The sequence below is a fragment of the Glandiceps talaboti genome, chromosome 5 (assembly GCF_964340395.1).
Source record: "Glandiceps talaboti chromosome 5, keGlaTala1.1, whole genome shotgun sequence".
NCBI classification, from domain to species: Eukaryota; Metazoa; Hemichordata; class Enteropneusta; family Spengelidae; genus Glandiceps; species Glandiceps talaboti.
The window spans coordinates 3,791,224-3,808,666 of NC_135553.1; the positions used below are offsets into that span (position 1 = coordinate 3,791,224).

The window sequence follows — 17,443 nt, forward strand, 5'->3', positions numbered from 1 at the left end:
AAGAAAATTGTTGCAAGCAAATCTATGTGAAGTTAAAGCAATTTATTTCTCTAAGTGGCTCTTTTAAAATGATTCATCACAACTCCTGGAGATGTGTCTGAGGCAGTGAGGCTTAATGTGAGTATAGTCAACACAGGAGGATTGTGTTGTAATGCTTTAATTTTCTCTTCCTTGTTGACTGGTAATGAACAGGCTGAATAAATGACAGACAGCTTATGGAATAAGGATGTGCCTTCACCATTCGCAACATTGTTTGTGAAGAAACACTGGAACACAATTGTTGCTGATATTGTGCTCAATGTAAATATTTAGTTGACCTAAGATATTAAATGTATTCTATTCAAAACTTGAAAATGGAATTCACACTGCTCCAGCTGGTGGCTCTTCTACAAGGGAACACACATTTTTCGCTGTATGTCTCTAGTGGATGAATCCGACAGAAAGGAAAAATGCAGTAGTTGATGTGGTAAACCATGTGAAAACTGCTACTACACAAGAAGACGTTTGAGCAGAATAGTGTACGATATATTATCATACCCTGATTTGATCCTTTTTACTACTATGCAAAGTAGGCTCTGTGGAGCTCTCTTTGTGAAGCAATAAAACATTGTGAATATACTGTTTCTTCAGTCAGACATACTCAGCCAAACTAAAAATGTTGAAGTTACGCTCGCGCAACAAATACAGTGTTCAGAAAATGCAGAAGTTGGTACTGGAATGCAGGTATATGTAAACACTTTATATTATATATGTATATATCCATCAATACACAAATTCTTGAAATTATATACTTTTTGTATTTTATGTTGTAGGCGATTGACGAAATGAAGACGAAATGTTCAAGGAAATAAATAGATATAAAATGTCCTTTGCAACCTTAGCATTTATATACATGTACTCTACCAGAATTACAATACATGATTTAATTTTTGACAACAGTTGTAAACCAATGATTGTAATTGCAAACACTCTCTTATAGTGACGTCAGAAGATTTTAATAACAAAATGAATCAGATCAGGAAAGGCAATATTTCTTTAGTCTAGTTCCTATACGGTATCGTTACCATTTACACCTCCACTCACATAGTCTAGTTCCTATACAGTATTGTTACCATTTACACCTCTACTCACAGTATAGTTCCTATACGGTATCGTTACCATTTACACCTCTACTCACAGTCTAGTTCCTATACGGCATCGTTACCATTTACACCTCTACTCACTTTCTAGTTCCCATACGGTATCGTTACCATTTACACCTCTACTCACAGTATAGTTCCTATATGGTATCGTTACCTTTTACACCTCCACTTACAGTATAGCCAAAGTTGTTATTCTAGAAGTCTTGAGATGCACAAAATTCGTCCACAGCCACCCACACAGTCTTTAAAATCATGTCTTTGTTAATCACACAATTCTAACCAATAACACAGTCCCTCATAAAGTGAGTGTTTATTGTGACAGTTATGTAATGCCCAAATATGGTATATTATTCAGCTCAGGATGCTACTTATACATTGTTTACGTCACTAAAAAAGTTGGCATTCACTGATTGGATGAACAACTTTTTGTGCTGATTGAGGGACTTTGACCAGACGTGGTTTAGTGAGAAGCCGTGTTTCTTAGAAAACCACAAAATTCACATCAGGGTTGCAATGATCTTTATAGTGGTGACTTTTACAGTAGAGTAGTGTGGTCTGCCTTTCTTCATAAATCAAAGAAGAGGAAAGTATGTCACCAAGGATGTGACGTGACTGTCTTTTGTGTAGCTGACACCTGCTGATAATTTCAGCTTCACTTCTTCTATTTATCAAAGTGGTGACTTTTTTAGAATTGAACAATGAAGAAAATCTGATGCTGTAGATACAGAGCTATCTGGAATGCTGAATTTCTGATACACGATCCTGAAAGAAATAACAATTGTGTATGGAATTTTTAATCAGGAAGTCAAATGTGTATCTACGTTGAAAGAAATAAGGATTTTTCTGTTGTAGGATGTATCATTGTTAAGTCAAATTTATACATGTATCTACTTGTAAGGGCTGCGATGAATATTAAACTCGTAATACACTGTGCTTTAATTGAGAAATAGGTATCTCTGTCATGGGATTTATAATCGTAAAGCCAAATTTATACATGTATCTACTTTGTAAGAGTTGCCGTGAATGTTAAACTACTGAATCATGCACCATACACCATACAGAAAGAAATGAATCTTTTTGTGTAATTTGTAATCGTAAAGTCAAGTGTATTTGCTGGTCAGAAAAAATGTGTATCAAACATGATCAAGTTCTGTAGAAACATCTATAAAAAGAGATAAATGAAGGAATTTGGAAAAAAGTGGCAGATTTTTCCATGGGGGTAAAAATGAAGGAAACTCGAAGGATTTAAAGTAATTGCCATTCACAGATAATGGAGGAAATGTATGTATAAACATGGCTAATAATATTATACTCTTGAACAAAAATGTATGGAGGGAAATACTCATAAAAAAAGCAAGTGGAATCTTTTATTATTTTACCTCTTGCCCATCATTAAAAATATCTTTGTTTGGTTATTTTCTTTCAAATGTAACATGTATATCAGTGTTGCCTTCATTGTCACATCATAAATTTAAAACATACTGGATATGAGAAGTAGTAGATTATAGTAAGTTAGTGGAATATTTACATGTAATGTTATTGATTTACAGTTATTGCACAATAGTGGATGCATTGCATATGAAACTGAAGTGTTTCCCATCAATATATGCTGTGATAGGTATATAATTCTGTGTTTATTGTCAATCTTTATGTGTAATACTATGCTTTATGTGCCATCTGTACTCATCTAGGGATAGTAATTACATGGATTACCAAGATAAGCAGCTTATCTGAAATTTCATATCACTTTTATTGGAACAGCTGCTTGTCATGTCATGTAAACAAATGTGTTCACATTTAGACTCTTCTGTCAAGCCCAGGTGCAGATATCAAAGCAGTTTGTTCTATTTTAGCGTGAGCAAGATAATTCCTTAAATGAGAATGTCTTTGTTTGGCAAGCTCATATATTCACCCATTGGAGCTGAGGGGGTTGTCATTGTTGTTGTCAATGTTGTCATTTTGGCCAGCAAAACTTGGTCTGTTGCCTTCTGTGACTGTAGCTCATTTGCTTATAAATTAATAATGTCACCAGACAAGAATGTTTATGTCTGAACTTGGATACTCAGTCATAACTGGCCATGTACAGGGTTATCATTCTGGTGGACAGGATAAATACTATGAAGAGCATGTTGGCTGTTTTGTAACTCTTGAATCAAACACTATTTCTGTTTGTCAGTTCTGTAGGATTCCTGTTACTATATATAGTCTAATATGTGTACTGAATACAAAACCAAATGTTAAATTCATGACATTTATACTGAGTACACGTAGATTAAGTATACTAAATAATGTCAAATTATAAAATATTAGTAGCTGTTTGCAAATAATACCTTATGGCTAACAAGTCTTATGAACTATGTCAACTTTTATGTGTTTGTTTTTCTATAACACATGTATACTGAATACAGAACCAGTTATTAAATTTATAAGATCTATTCTTAGTATTAAGTAGAGTTGATGTAAAATTATGAATGTCATAGCACCTTGGAAATACTTAATTATTAACTACATCAAATTTTTATTAGTTTGTTTTGCCTGAAACATGGAACATAGTTTTGTAGCTAATCAAATATATTTTATTTCCATATTAAAAAGGTAGACTTTCTATATGTTATTCTGTGTTTGTGTTACAAAATAAACTACAAAGCCTTAGATAGCATACCCAGAAATGACTCAATTCTAGGCAATTGAAGTTCCACTTGACAGGGCTCAGTCAGTTGCATCTGCCAAAATAGCAATTTACTTCTCTTTATGTTTAAAAAAAGACACATTACACAATCGCAAAACATTTTCCCTTGTTTTTATATCAGCCAGCATTTTCCCTTGTTTTTATATCAGCCAGCATCATGACACTTCTAGCTGCACTAAATTTATTTCTCTCCAAAAGGTGAGATGTTTGTCATATAATGGTAGAACATTTTGATTTGATAATTTGTCCTTTGTCCCAGATTTATAAAGTCCAGCCCATATTTTCAGATATCATCATATTGAATATAACACCTGCACCACTGTACTTAATAAAAGTACTATAATTAACTAAAATGACTAATCTGATATACCATCATGGTACCAGCAGAGCCTTTGAAAAGATTTAATGAGATACACCACACCCAAAAGATATTGTTATTATTACTTCATAGTCTTTTCACCATCAGAAACCCTTTTGATAATCAACGGCCATCTTTTCAACAATCTGAAATTTAGAATTGAAATATTATCTGAGAGAAATTTTCAGGTAAATCTGATATTATGCCCACGTAAGTGAACAGATTCACCAGATTAAAACTAAATGCATATGCTGTGGAATGATTATAACTTTGTCACGTAAAATAGAATTGACCACCTATGTGTTGACACCATGACTTTCTCTCTACATGTAACATTATGCTTCACTATAGGTGTGCATGAGAATACATACACCTTCGAGTTTGATGTATTTGACTCTCTAGCATGAGGTGAATGCTATTACGAGTACCACAGAATTTGTCACTGTGATAGGTGATATTAAATTCAATGTATAACTCATATCCTTGAAAAAAGAGAACTTTAGTTGAGGTATTTCTGGATTTTTAAAATATGGTTAAATATGGTTAGCCTCAAACACAAGTATCAGCACACATAAGTTGTTTAGGCCAAAAAAAGATATCTGGTTCTGGTCAGGGTAAACTCTCTAAAGTGGTGCGACCACGCGAATTTTTTTTTTCCTAATTTTTTCTTTTTTGGGGGGAAATTAGTAAATACACATTTTTTTGACACTTTTCATACTCTGTTCTATCATATTTATCTCTTGAAAAACTTCCTTTTTCTTCGAAGCAGTTTAGGCTTTGTATTTAAGCAGTCTTGGCATGTAGGGTAGATTTCAGCTGCTTGTTCTCCTGATATCAGGAATAAATAAGGAACTGGAAAGCAAAAATTATCGGGGAAAAAGGATCGACGCAAGGGTATTCAGGGCACGCGCGCGCTGACCAGAACCAGATATATATTTTTTTTTGGCCTTATATCTACTGTCTTTTTAGAAAGAATGGTTTAATAAAATGGTTTCCTTAAGTCCTTCAAAAATGCAATAAAAAACTCATGACATGGTAACCATACTTGTAAATCTAATGGAATTTTTGTATTTGATAAGTAGATTCAGTGATAAATGCTGATAACAGATAAAATCTGATATACAATCTGTAAAGGAATAATTCAATTTTTCCCTCCAAAGTATGTCACTGACTTTTTAGCTTATTCACCCTTCATATAATGTGACATTGTTCCCTTTTAGGATTTAGGATGTGGCTTTCACATCAGGAATAGACGTATGCCATCTTAACAACCTGGGTAGATTTTACCTACATGTACTTACAGCATATTTCTCAACCATATGTAGGAGGAAAGGATAAATGATAGAATAAAAATGTAGTTAATATTAAACAATACAGGGAGTGATATTGATGTCATGTATGCACAAATAATATATACTTCACATCGCAGAAGAAGACCTCAGGATTCAGGTAGAAAGCTCAAGATTCTCAATCAATCAATCACCAATCAATCAATCAATTAATCCAAGAATTTGTATAGCACCAAAATCCAAAATGACGTAATGTTCTATAGTAAACAGGAACAAGTATTCTCCAAGCATTTTGGTGCAGTACTAAGCCTACAATTATTTGTAACCTTTCACCATCACTGGTGAGTCTTCAGCATAGTGGGAATTAATACTGAAATGACAGGAAAGAATCATGTCTGTATATAATAACAGAGAAAGCCTTAAAAGGTATTCAAACATTATAACTCATCAAGACCATCAAACATGACAACAAGGTAGAGTAAATGTATATAGTAGTGTCAGATATGACTAACAAGTGCTGAAAGGGAAAAATTGTGTTGTTTTCCTGTGTCATATCAGATTATCAGAATATTCAAAAGATAACCATCCATAATGTACAATGTATGAGTGAAATCAATATTTTACTGTTATTTGTAAGACTTGAACTACTCAAGCTGCATACATGCATTATTCGTGCCCCTATCAACCAGTAAGCCTTGTGGAATATCTGCTATCCCCTATCAACCAGTGAGCTTTGCTGAATATCTATTATCAGCACTCAGAGATAGCAAGAATTACTTTGCTGTACACATATCTTATTGCTATGGCAACTATCTAGAAATGGAAGCAATTATTACACCAACTCTACAAAGTCTTATCACAAGTCAGTATAAAACCACACATTGTGAAGGTTGAATGACACGACTTGCAAGTATATGTACAGTGACACGTATGTGTATAGTAGAAAATTGTGTAATAAAATCTACCAATCTCTACTGTGTTTTTATTGCATTTAAAGCGAGAGATGTAGCACATTCTATTTTCCTATTTCCTGGCTTTGTTTAGTAGACATAGTGTTAAAACACACGTAATGTAGAATAGGAAATTGAACTCATTTCCTGGTACCAACCACAGATTTTTGTATGAGATATGGTCAGGTCAGTAAAATCTGTGTTTTTGTTTGTTTGTTTGTTTGTTTGTTTGTTTGTTTGTTTGTTTGTTTGTTTGTAATTTGTCCAAATAAACTCAAACCCATTCTCAGATAAAATCAAGATTCAGTGAGACTTCTTTATAGCAGAAATATTCTCATGTTGTACAGCATGTGTTGAACTGAAATTAGTATGGATTTTAAGAGGATGCATGTACTTGAATAGTTAGAGACCAGATGGGGTCCTTCACTTAAGGAAGATATTGTCCTGGTGTCCTAGCAACCGGCTTGTGATTATGAAAGCTGTTGACAACTGTGTTGACATCTTAGTACTGTGTCCGGTGTTTAGTGTGGAAAAAATTAACTCCATGAGGGAATACCAAATCTTTCTTTCAGATTAATTTTGATCGTGTGCTGTACCATTGAAAGTGTAAGTGCTTCCCATGTGTATGACAATGCAAATGTGTTTTAAAACACAACTTACTGGAAATGTTTGTGTTATTTTTTTCCAATGATTGCATGACTTGTGTTCATTTCTGGCAGTTTGCAATTCGTAACAATTCTGATGTTACATGATATTAAAAGTAATGAATATGAATTAGTAATGAAATTTGCATATGTAATGTGCATAATACATTCATATATTCAACAAGTAATGAAATTTGCATATGTAATTTGCATAATGTATTGATATATTCAAGAATAATGAAGTTTGTCATTCATATCCTAGTAATATATATATTTTGTAGTAGTAGATTTGCATAATTATGTAGTTTGCATGATAATAACCATATACTCAAGGTAAAATGAAAAGTTCCTTTTTGTAGTTAAGTTTATGTAAATTGCAATGCCATCATTCAGCCTTGTCCTCATTTATCATCTGTGTCCTCAGCCTCGCTAATCAAGCTTTTTTTATCACCAATGTGCCTAAAGTTGTTATTTTCACCATTTCCAATCTTGTGCCAACACAATAATTTATCCTGTCACTTCACTACCTCATACCCAATTGTACATGTACTGTAATTTGCACAATTGCTACCCAAAGTAAAATGTACAGACCCCTTTTAAATTCTATCAAATAAATAATTGCGATTAAAAGCCTGATTCTGAATCAATGTAATCAGTTATTCTGCAACAACTGGTGTGCGTATTTGGGTGGATGGAGGTGAAGAGTGTAACCATGGTGACATCAATGAAATTTGTAAATTAGTAGCAAAATGTAGTCCAAATGGTCAATTTGTAGCACAATGTGTTTTGACATAATGGATTTTGCTAAGGAAGTGCTACATTTTTATACAGACATAAGTGAAACATTCAAATGTCAATCTATTTACCAATCAATACCTACATTCATACACATAATTCATGAACCAGCAAACAGCTTGTGATAATGAAAAAATTGTACCACTCATTCGATTTATGGGAATTTCATTTCCCTATAGTCTACAGGAATAATTCATTGACAATGCCGTGTACAGTTCTTGCATATATAATGAACGCATTGTTGCATTCAAATTTAAAGAAAAGGTTTTACGAGAATTGTACATTGCTGTAGATTGTGTTGTAGCAATCTGATTGGCCAGCCAACTATTTTGACCAGTCAAATTCAAATCAGAAATCATGTTACAAAATGTGAATTGAGTGTGATGGATAGAATTGACATAAAATAAATATGGTCATGCAAGAGCCAAACTGAACACATTGGAACAACAAGTATGGAAGTTTATGCACCGTAGTCATTTGTTACAGCAACATGCATCTACATGATTGGTTCTGTTGTGCTCATAGTCTAGTTCCAGACGTTCAAAATTAGTTTTTCGTAATTTTTCATAAATTATGCTTGTGGGAGTATAATTGTATTATTCCCAAATATTTATCTTCATTTTATAGTCAGAAAAAAAAGTGCAGTTGAAGAGTTTTGTCACCCCTCATCTTTAGGTTTAATGACTCAAAAAGACAATTAATAATTTCAGGTCATTATGATCCTTGGGCTGAATACGGGCAAAATATTGGGGAACAATTTCCTTCAAATCCTGTAGGAAATGCTGTATGTAATAAATACAGCAATGAAGAATTCAGAATAATGAGAATATTGAAGTGCTGCGGAAGAGAATCAGTTTGTTGTTTTGCAGATATTTTAATGTAAAAGAAACTACCAGTACATCTAGAAAGTTTGCATAGTGTCTATCAGTAGACTCTATTTCAGTAAAGACAGCCACCATTATAGTGTATAGAAATATATATAATATGAAAATATGGTATTCCAGTATACTGGGATATTGAATACTATAGAACAGGACAGTACAGATTCCAGGCTATAAATAGCCCTGCTATATTGTAGAACAGGACAGTATGGATTCCAGGTTACAAGTAGCCATGCTATACTGTAGAACAGGACAGTATGGATTCCAGGCTACAAATAGCCATGCTATACTGTAGAACAGGACAGTATGGATTCCAGGCTACAAATAGCCATGCTATACTGTAGAACAGGACAGTATGGATTCCAGGCTACAAATAGCCATGCTATACTGTAGAACAGGACAATATGGATTCCAGGTTACAAATAGCCATGCTATGCTGTAGAACAGGCCAGGTTACAAATAGCCAATGGCATGCTATACTGTAGAACAGGACAGCTTGGATTCCAGGTTACAAATAACCATACCATACTGTAGAACTGGACAGTATGGATTCCAGGCTACAAATAGCCATGCTATACTGTAGAACAGTATGGATTCCAAGCTACAAGTAGCCATGCTACACTGTAGAACAAGACAATATGGATTCCAGGCTATAAATAGCCATGCTGTCCTGTTCTACAGCATAGCTACAAATAACCATACCATACTGTAGAACAGGACAGCTTGGATTCCAGGCTACAAATATCCATGCTATACTGTAGAACAGGACAGTATGGATTCCTGACTAAGTGCTACCCAGAATACAGTTGTTTCAAAGGATAAAAGCAAATTGTCTGGTTTAAATTAAGTCACCTGCTCTAGGTAGTATGATGTCAGATTGTAGAGATATTGATAGGGTTTTAAGTATTTGTGCTATACAGGGTTTTGTGATGGAAAACATTGGCAGAATAAAACTTGTACATCACTATATCTACGGAACTGATAAAAAAATCATAAAAAATATCCCAAAATATCATAAAAGGAATCTCAGTATTGGTATATGCCACTTCAAAGATGAGTAGGTGATATTTATCTCTATTATCAAATTTTGACTTTGACCATGTACGTGAGATGCATATTAATTGAATTGGAATTTATCCTGAGATCAAAAGCTTTCTATTCCTTGGTGTAATTTATCAGGAAAAAACTCATCAACCATCACAATGCATCTCAGTAATAGATATAGCCATTGACCAGATTCAACAAATTTCCTTGGCTTAAATATTCGATATGATTTTGACTTCTAGAAATAAAAGCTGTTGAGTAATGGCACTGGCTTCTAATGAAAGTACTAAATATATCATGTCACTTTCAGTTGCAAAATGAGGAGATGAATTTTGTGTTAGAAAACAGGGGCTATTGTCAGTGAGGGTAATGAAACAGCTCAGAAAAGATGTAGATAATAAGAAAGTTGCCATAGCAACCACTCCCGGTGATACAATCTGCATCACCACATACAATCTCAAGGACAAATGAACCTTTTTCGTTATTCGTGACCACAATTTGTCAAATAAAATGTTAGTATGGACAGGAAGGAAAGAGATGAGTTTGTGAGTTAGCTTCACATTTACATTGAAAAATGTAAGTGTGAGACTTCCAAGGCAAGGAGAATTCCGTGATTTGAGGAATTCCGTAATTTGTAATGTCATCGTCAAGGGAAATCTGTACAAAGATGCCATTTAGATATCTATCTAAGAGAACAGGGCTTAAAAGGTAATTAATTGATTGGTTGATTAATTCATTGATTGATTGATTGATGTTTGATAGGTTTGTGTAATTGCATTTTGTGATGTTATAACCAACGTGTGTTCTGAAACACGTATCTAATTTCAGAATCTAACAAATTCATGATATTGATATTATTCCACTGACACTGTAAAGTAGATATGTATGGATTAGGTACTGATATCACTAGAAGTGCCTGGATGGTGTAAAAGAGCATCTCTGGATATCATACAAGGGTCACTGTTTTTGTACTGGTATAAAATTGTACAAATTCCCAAGTCTTTTTTCAAGTAGGAGTTTACACAAAAGGACGTTGGGATATTGTCACAGATGTAAAGCTTCAGTGTGTTTGATATGTATTGTACTTTGGTTTCACAAGTAGCACAAGAAGTGGGAAGAAATTTGATGAGTCAGCATTATTTTGTTTGACAATTAACAGATTGCTGGAATGTATACAATTGTTGAATACTATTAAAATGTACATGAGCAACATCTTTTGAATATCTTGTTTCACCTCATAAACCTTCAAGTTTGTAAAATTACTGCATGAAAAATTGAAATGATATTTATAGCATAAAAAATTTGGGGTCTGAAAACAGAAGTTTAACATGTTGAAGTGAAAATTTCTTGTCAGAAGAAGAACAGTTATATCAACTGTCAATTGTGTCATGTGAAATACATAAAATGGGAAATTTGTTCGTCTTCACTAATGAAATATCGTATAAATATAAGTGTGTCACTGGAGAGAACAGTGCTCGATGCAATAATGAAATATCATGTCTCGGGAACTTGCAAACCCGCCATCTTGAATATTCTGAATATTGCATCATGGGAAATATGTAAATCAATCAGTATTGTAAGCAATTGTGTTACATTGCATAAACCAGAAATAATGTAGCCATGGTTACCTTGACCCATTAGGAGGGTTAATCTCTCAATAGCTCCTATTATGATAACTACAGATTTGTGTCTGAGCATGCTCAGTCTGGATTGGAAGTTCCCAATTTTGAAGTAAGTCAACTACTTGGCCTCACATAGTGTCTAGTTAGGGTTGATGCAATTGACAATTACTGAATTGTTGGTCTCATGGTCTAGGGGACTAGTGGGAATTATTAAAGGTTATATTCACAAGTCAAGGTCAATTAATGATATCAGGATCACAAATATTGATATAACAAAAAAAAAAAAAACTTCCATAGCAATAATAGTACTTGCCCTAATAATGTTGGGCATGCTGTAACATCTATTTTGTTTCATGAGCTGAAAATTGAATACTTGCATTTCAATTTGTTTATCTTTGATGACAATCTCTTTTTTGAAGCTTCAGCTGTGATACGTGTGATTTTGGATAGTTGATATGTTGATAAGGTGCCTGGTACCCCCCTCTGTCTTGTCTTTTAAAACATCCACAAGGTTTACTGGTTTTGATGTAAACTGAGTTACAAAGCCCAAAGTGATTGACAGTCAGTTTTCAGAGTCATGTGATATTTTGTCAACTTACCAAAACACTCATTTTCATGAGATGTGTAGAAAAGTAGTGATCTTGTTACATGTATACATAGTGCATCTAAGAAAATAATATTTAAATTCAATGCTGCATAGACACTGTTTTAAATCACTTTCCATGAAAGAAAAAAATGCTCAGTGTACTTTAGAGAAATTGTAGAGTTGGTTTATTTGCCTGGTTAATTTATAATGGGCATTCAGACATTGTATATACATTTGATGTTTGAATGTCACATAATATTATACATGTAATTACTGCTGCAGGGTATGAAAGAATTTAAAATAGACATCTTTTGTACTGACTGTGGGATGGATTTATCGATGACGTATTCACAATCATCATACAAATAATTAAAACGTCTTACCAGACTCTATTTCAATGAACTCAAAATGAAAAGGAAACACATCACCAATGTGATTCATTTCCACTGAACAAACAAAAAGCTTTCAAGTCAGATACGTTGAGTTTCAGTGACCCCTTTTAACGGCAGAGCTCATGTAAGCAATAGTATGAACAACGTGCAACTGTATGACACAACATGAAGTAGAACAGCGCCCTCTGTTGATAGTGATATGTATATTTACATCTTTCGTTTTTAATAATTACACTATTCTTACTTTTAACTTATATTTGTTTTGTCATTTCTTTAGTACTATAGTAGTTTTGTTTATTTATAGGTTTAGTGAACTGTAAATAAAAGTAGTTAGAGTGTATTTAATAAATAATAGTGATGCTGCAGTGTACTACACCAAGTGATCGAAAGAGAGTTTCTTTCATAACCCAGACTGGCTATGTTTCAATTATTGAATGAAATGATAGATTAATCCAAACAAACACAATTATTTTAATACTTGTATGGAAAAAATGTGTGAATTGTTTTTTGATGTGCTCCCTGGTGAATACTTCCTGAGGACTTTGTGTTATGATATGTAGGTCAACATATTGCTAATCTGTCAGAATTTATACTTTCTTCAGGTCTCAGCACAATTTCTAAACAAATTTTTCTGTTTCATATCCTGTTACAGCCAAGACAGAAATCAAGAGAAATTTGTCCAACGATCACAAACAGTGGCTGCCATTCCGTCGGACAATCCTTTGTCTGCAAGTACTAGTAGTCAGGGCAACAGCAATAACCATAGCAACAGTAACCAAGCAATGGTATCCAATAACAACAACTGTTACAATGCAGTCAGCAATACCACTGGTAGCAACAGTACCTCAGGGAAGAATAGCGCCCCCACAGTCACTGAAAAGAGAAGACGAAAATTCAACATGAACAAGTCTGCCAGTGTTCCAGCTTATCATTTTTCTACGCCAGGTTAGTTATTTACAATTGTTTTTATCAACTGAATGGGAAGAATCCAGTCCAGAGCAGAGGTAGGTGTTTTCTGATCCACATTTTTCTTTTAATTTTGTAGTATGTGTCTGTGTGTGTGTGTGCCATATGTACATACATATATATGTATGTGCACGTGCTTGGCTGTAGACAAGGTAACCAATATAATGACAACAGTAATATCAAGTAACTAGCTACCTGAAATCTCATCATGACACTTGAGATGAGGACAAGCCTCTGTGTAGTCTTAGATATGGGTTTTGTAAACCAAAGGTTGTCCAGCAGGTGTGTTTGATTCATAGTAATGTGTATATGGCTGTACAGATGAGGTGTGCAAAACCTATTTTCAGACTATAAAATTTTTGTTGCACATCTTTCGAGAACTATACGATGATTAAAAACACTGTACATCTTATTTTCAATAAATATTCAGAAAGTAGTGTGCACTTTAAAAATATACAAATTATTTAAATCTGAACGTCATGTTGATATTTCAAGTTTATGATATTCCAAGTATGTACATACCTGTAGTGTACAGGTGTTTGATTCACAAAATTATTGCATAGCTGTAAAGACATTCTTTTCCATAGTACAATACTATTTCAGGTAGCAAGTATTGATGTTCATGTCTGTATGTTGGTTAGATGTAGGAAAGTGTCTCTCTGTGAAGACTGCATACAGACTATATATATCTACCAGTAAATGATATTGTACTTGTGTAGTAACTCTCCCCAATTTCAAGATTTCGGGTAGTTGATAAAACTGAATTCTTCATAATGTATGTACTGACATGCATGTACTTGTCAAAGAACTTTAGTTTTCAGCAATGTTTTCGACAGAAATCAAGATATGGAAAATGTACAACGTCGAAATATATTCTTTTCAACTAAAAGGTAAGAACTGTTCACAAATCATGATTCTTTATATTCCAGTATCTTGAGTTTCACATGAATAAAGTGTTCATTTTTATTATTTTGTGTGTCATGTGTTGCTAGCATATACATCTCACATTCTCAAGTAGTTCAACTTTCAAAAAACAGAACTATGCCCTCTGTAATCTCTGATCATAACATTAATCAAATACATCACGCAAGACTTTTGGTTATACTGCCCTCTAGTGGCAGATTTTGTCAGAAGAGTAAGAAATGAACCCCTCCACTGTCTATGGAAATACATACACTGAAAATTGGAGTATTTCAATTGACATAATTTTCTTGTTTATTTGTTGTCAAGTTTTGATTGAAATTTTATTATCATTGAACTAAGAAAAAGAAATCTTCACATTCTAAAATGCATTTTACTTGAATTTTATCATGCCAGAGATAAAATGAAAAGAATACGTCTAAATTTGCCAACAAATATTTACAGTAATCCGCTTTGACAGGTTTGTGTACATTTGTAGTTTAGTACAACCTAATGACAACATTCGTAGGTCAAAGGTCATCTCTCAAGAGACCACTCATCACTTGCACTTTCTAATAGGATGTAACAAAGGTCAAAGGTTAAGATAATCTGCCAGGGTTACTTTGCCTTCAGAGTCCTTCAGTTGCAAGGAATAAAAACCCCTGGGATATATCTGCAGATTAATTGTCTGCAGGAAATCCAGGATCGAGTGAGAGATTTTCTGTTGCAATGATATCATCATATCGTCCGACAAGACAATCTCGATTTTTGAATTCATTGTAGATGCATATTTTTTTTTGTGATTTTGAGGCAAAATATTTTGTGACCCTTAGATCCTTAGAGACTTCATATTGTAATAATATCACCATGTTGTCAGAAGACAATCGCAATTTATTGAAATATTTGGTGTATTTGAGATACTTATTGTTCGTGATTTTGAGACAAAATGACAGCCATGATAGTTACCAGAATAATATGAACATTGCAAAACATTTGTAAAAAAGAAAACATATATTAAAACCCCAAATCAAAATTATTGGAATTTGAGATTGAAATTTATTTTTGTGCCACACTGATTAACCCTATATCTATGTGAATATGCCATGTGACATATGTCGTTTGTCATGTGACGTGTCATGTGATATAACACAGACAATATACATGTATGCTGCAGTCCCTTTAGCTTTACTTCTATACTGTTGGTATTTACATAGAAATCATTTTACCCATCTCTTGGAAATTGCCTGGTATGAAAATAAATAAGCTTGGGTTTCTGAATATTTTTTTCTTTGTTAACATTTCAATGGTGGTGAAGTTTTAGGAATAAAAAATAAAAAGTTTCTGAAACCTGTGCTTGTTTATTTTCATACCTACCAAGTTCTGTTTTCATGTCCAACAGCTGGTGATTGTTTAATATTGTAGGTGGACTGACACTTGTTTGTCCTACAAACTCAAAATTGTTCCCTGATCATTCCAGTCAAATTAAAGCCTCACAAATTAATTAAGTCTATCAAATTGTGATTTACAGCAATGACTTTGTGCAGGACTAGCATACACACTGCTCTTCTAATGTAGGATAGAAAACATGGCAGACTTGAATATGCAGCTGTATTTCTAATGTTGAACACAGGGTATCCAGTGGTATCGTACATCTAGAGTGATTGCACCTAGAGGGTTAGAACAAGCCTTTAGCAAGGACGTCACAGATAAAGCTGTGACGTAGAACCACATGGCCATAATTCGTAACACTCACTTTTAATACACTAGATATGTAGATTAAAGGTTAGTGAACCAAGAGCAGTCAACAAAACAAAGTGGAAGACATTTTCAAAATTACCAAAGATACTCTGAGTTTTTTTTTTAGTAATTACAGCCAGTAGCTGCAACTACAAGTAGATTTTTCTGATACAAGAAAAGTTATAAATTAATAGTACAGTTTTGATGGGAAAATCATCCAGAATGGAATTTAGACATGTTCCATATGACCCCCGTTCTCTCAAACTTGTTGGCAGTCACTTGGAGTGGAATTGTATAAGTAATTCAATTTATGGATTGTTGGTTCAAAGTGACCACTGCTTTCCTCCAAGCTTTTTGGCAGAGAAAGTCAACTAGAGTTAAATTATGGATTATTTCTGTTTAACAAGTGTCGGTTCCAAATGACCTCCTTTCTCCAAACTTTTTGGCAGAGAAAGCCATTTAGAGTGGAATTGAGACATACAAATTTAATTTCTGGATGGTTTCTCACACTAACAATCTGTCTGTTCCGAATGTCTGCCCACCCACTCCTGTTGCTGCTTATTTCCGGGTGTTCTTCTTATTTGCAAGTTGTCTCCAGGGTGAAATTAAGTCTTGTGACTCTCTTTCAATCATCAAAGCAACATTGTACAGTCTGACATGGTTGTGGTATTGTACTCATCCCCCTAGCAACAACCCTGCCTCCCATGTTACGTAGCAAAATGTTATTTAATATCGTAGTACATAGTAACTAATCTTTATATTAATACCTATAACATAATGCAATAAAGTCTTATATTACTCTCATTTTTGAGACACGGTTCTCTTTATTACCCCAGTAGAGGGCAGCATTAAATCTTAATATTACCCCGTTGTCATCAGAATTTAGATATAATTATAAGTTTCAGAAGTTCCATATTTTACAATCTCTGTCATGAAATTGAAAAAAATATCAAGTTCATGAAAAACTTAAAATCACATTCTAGTTTTGATACAACCGTTATGAAATTGTTCTTCAATACATTCATCAGGTTTGTAAAACGTGGTAATGAATAGTTCTTGTTACATAACTAACCAAGGGTTGTAATTACTTAAGAGTATTTTTCATCTGTTCAGGTCTACAGGCTTTTTGCTGACCTTACCGATTACAAAATTAGATTTTTCAAAGTGCCATTTTAGTCAAATAGTTGTACAGTGGACATTCTATGCTGTGGACTAGACATGTGCAAATGTTTGGCCTTCTGGGCAAGCTTGCACAAATATATTTATAGATACATTAATCCATACATTGTGGTATTTCCTCTGCAGCAATAACAAACTCTTCAGACATGTTAGTCATAGATTAGCATTGAGAGAACATCAAGTTACAAACCTTCATGGTCTCAGCTTTATAGAAAGTGACTGAAATCGGATGTAAGTCTGTCTACGTGCAATTTCTCAACTTTTCTGCA

At 33.8% G+C, this 17,443-nt stretch overlaps 1 protein-coding gene across 1 annotated transcript in view; it reads left to right on the forward strand.

Annotated features, from left to right (window-relative positions):
* LOC144435616 (ankyrin repeat and fibronectin type-III domain-containing protein 1-like) overlaps nucleotides 1-17,443 on the forward strand; it is a 158,873-nt gene that overhangs the window by 33,468 nt on the left and 107,962 nt on the right. Inside the window, exon 2 of the mRNA XM_078124208.1 lies at nucleotides 13,045-13,337. Coding sequence (XP_077980334.1) covers nucleotides 13,045-13,337 — 293 coding nt within the window. The remainder of the gene's footprint in view (nucleotides 1-13,044; nucleotides 13,338-17,443) is intronic.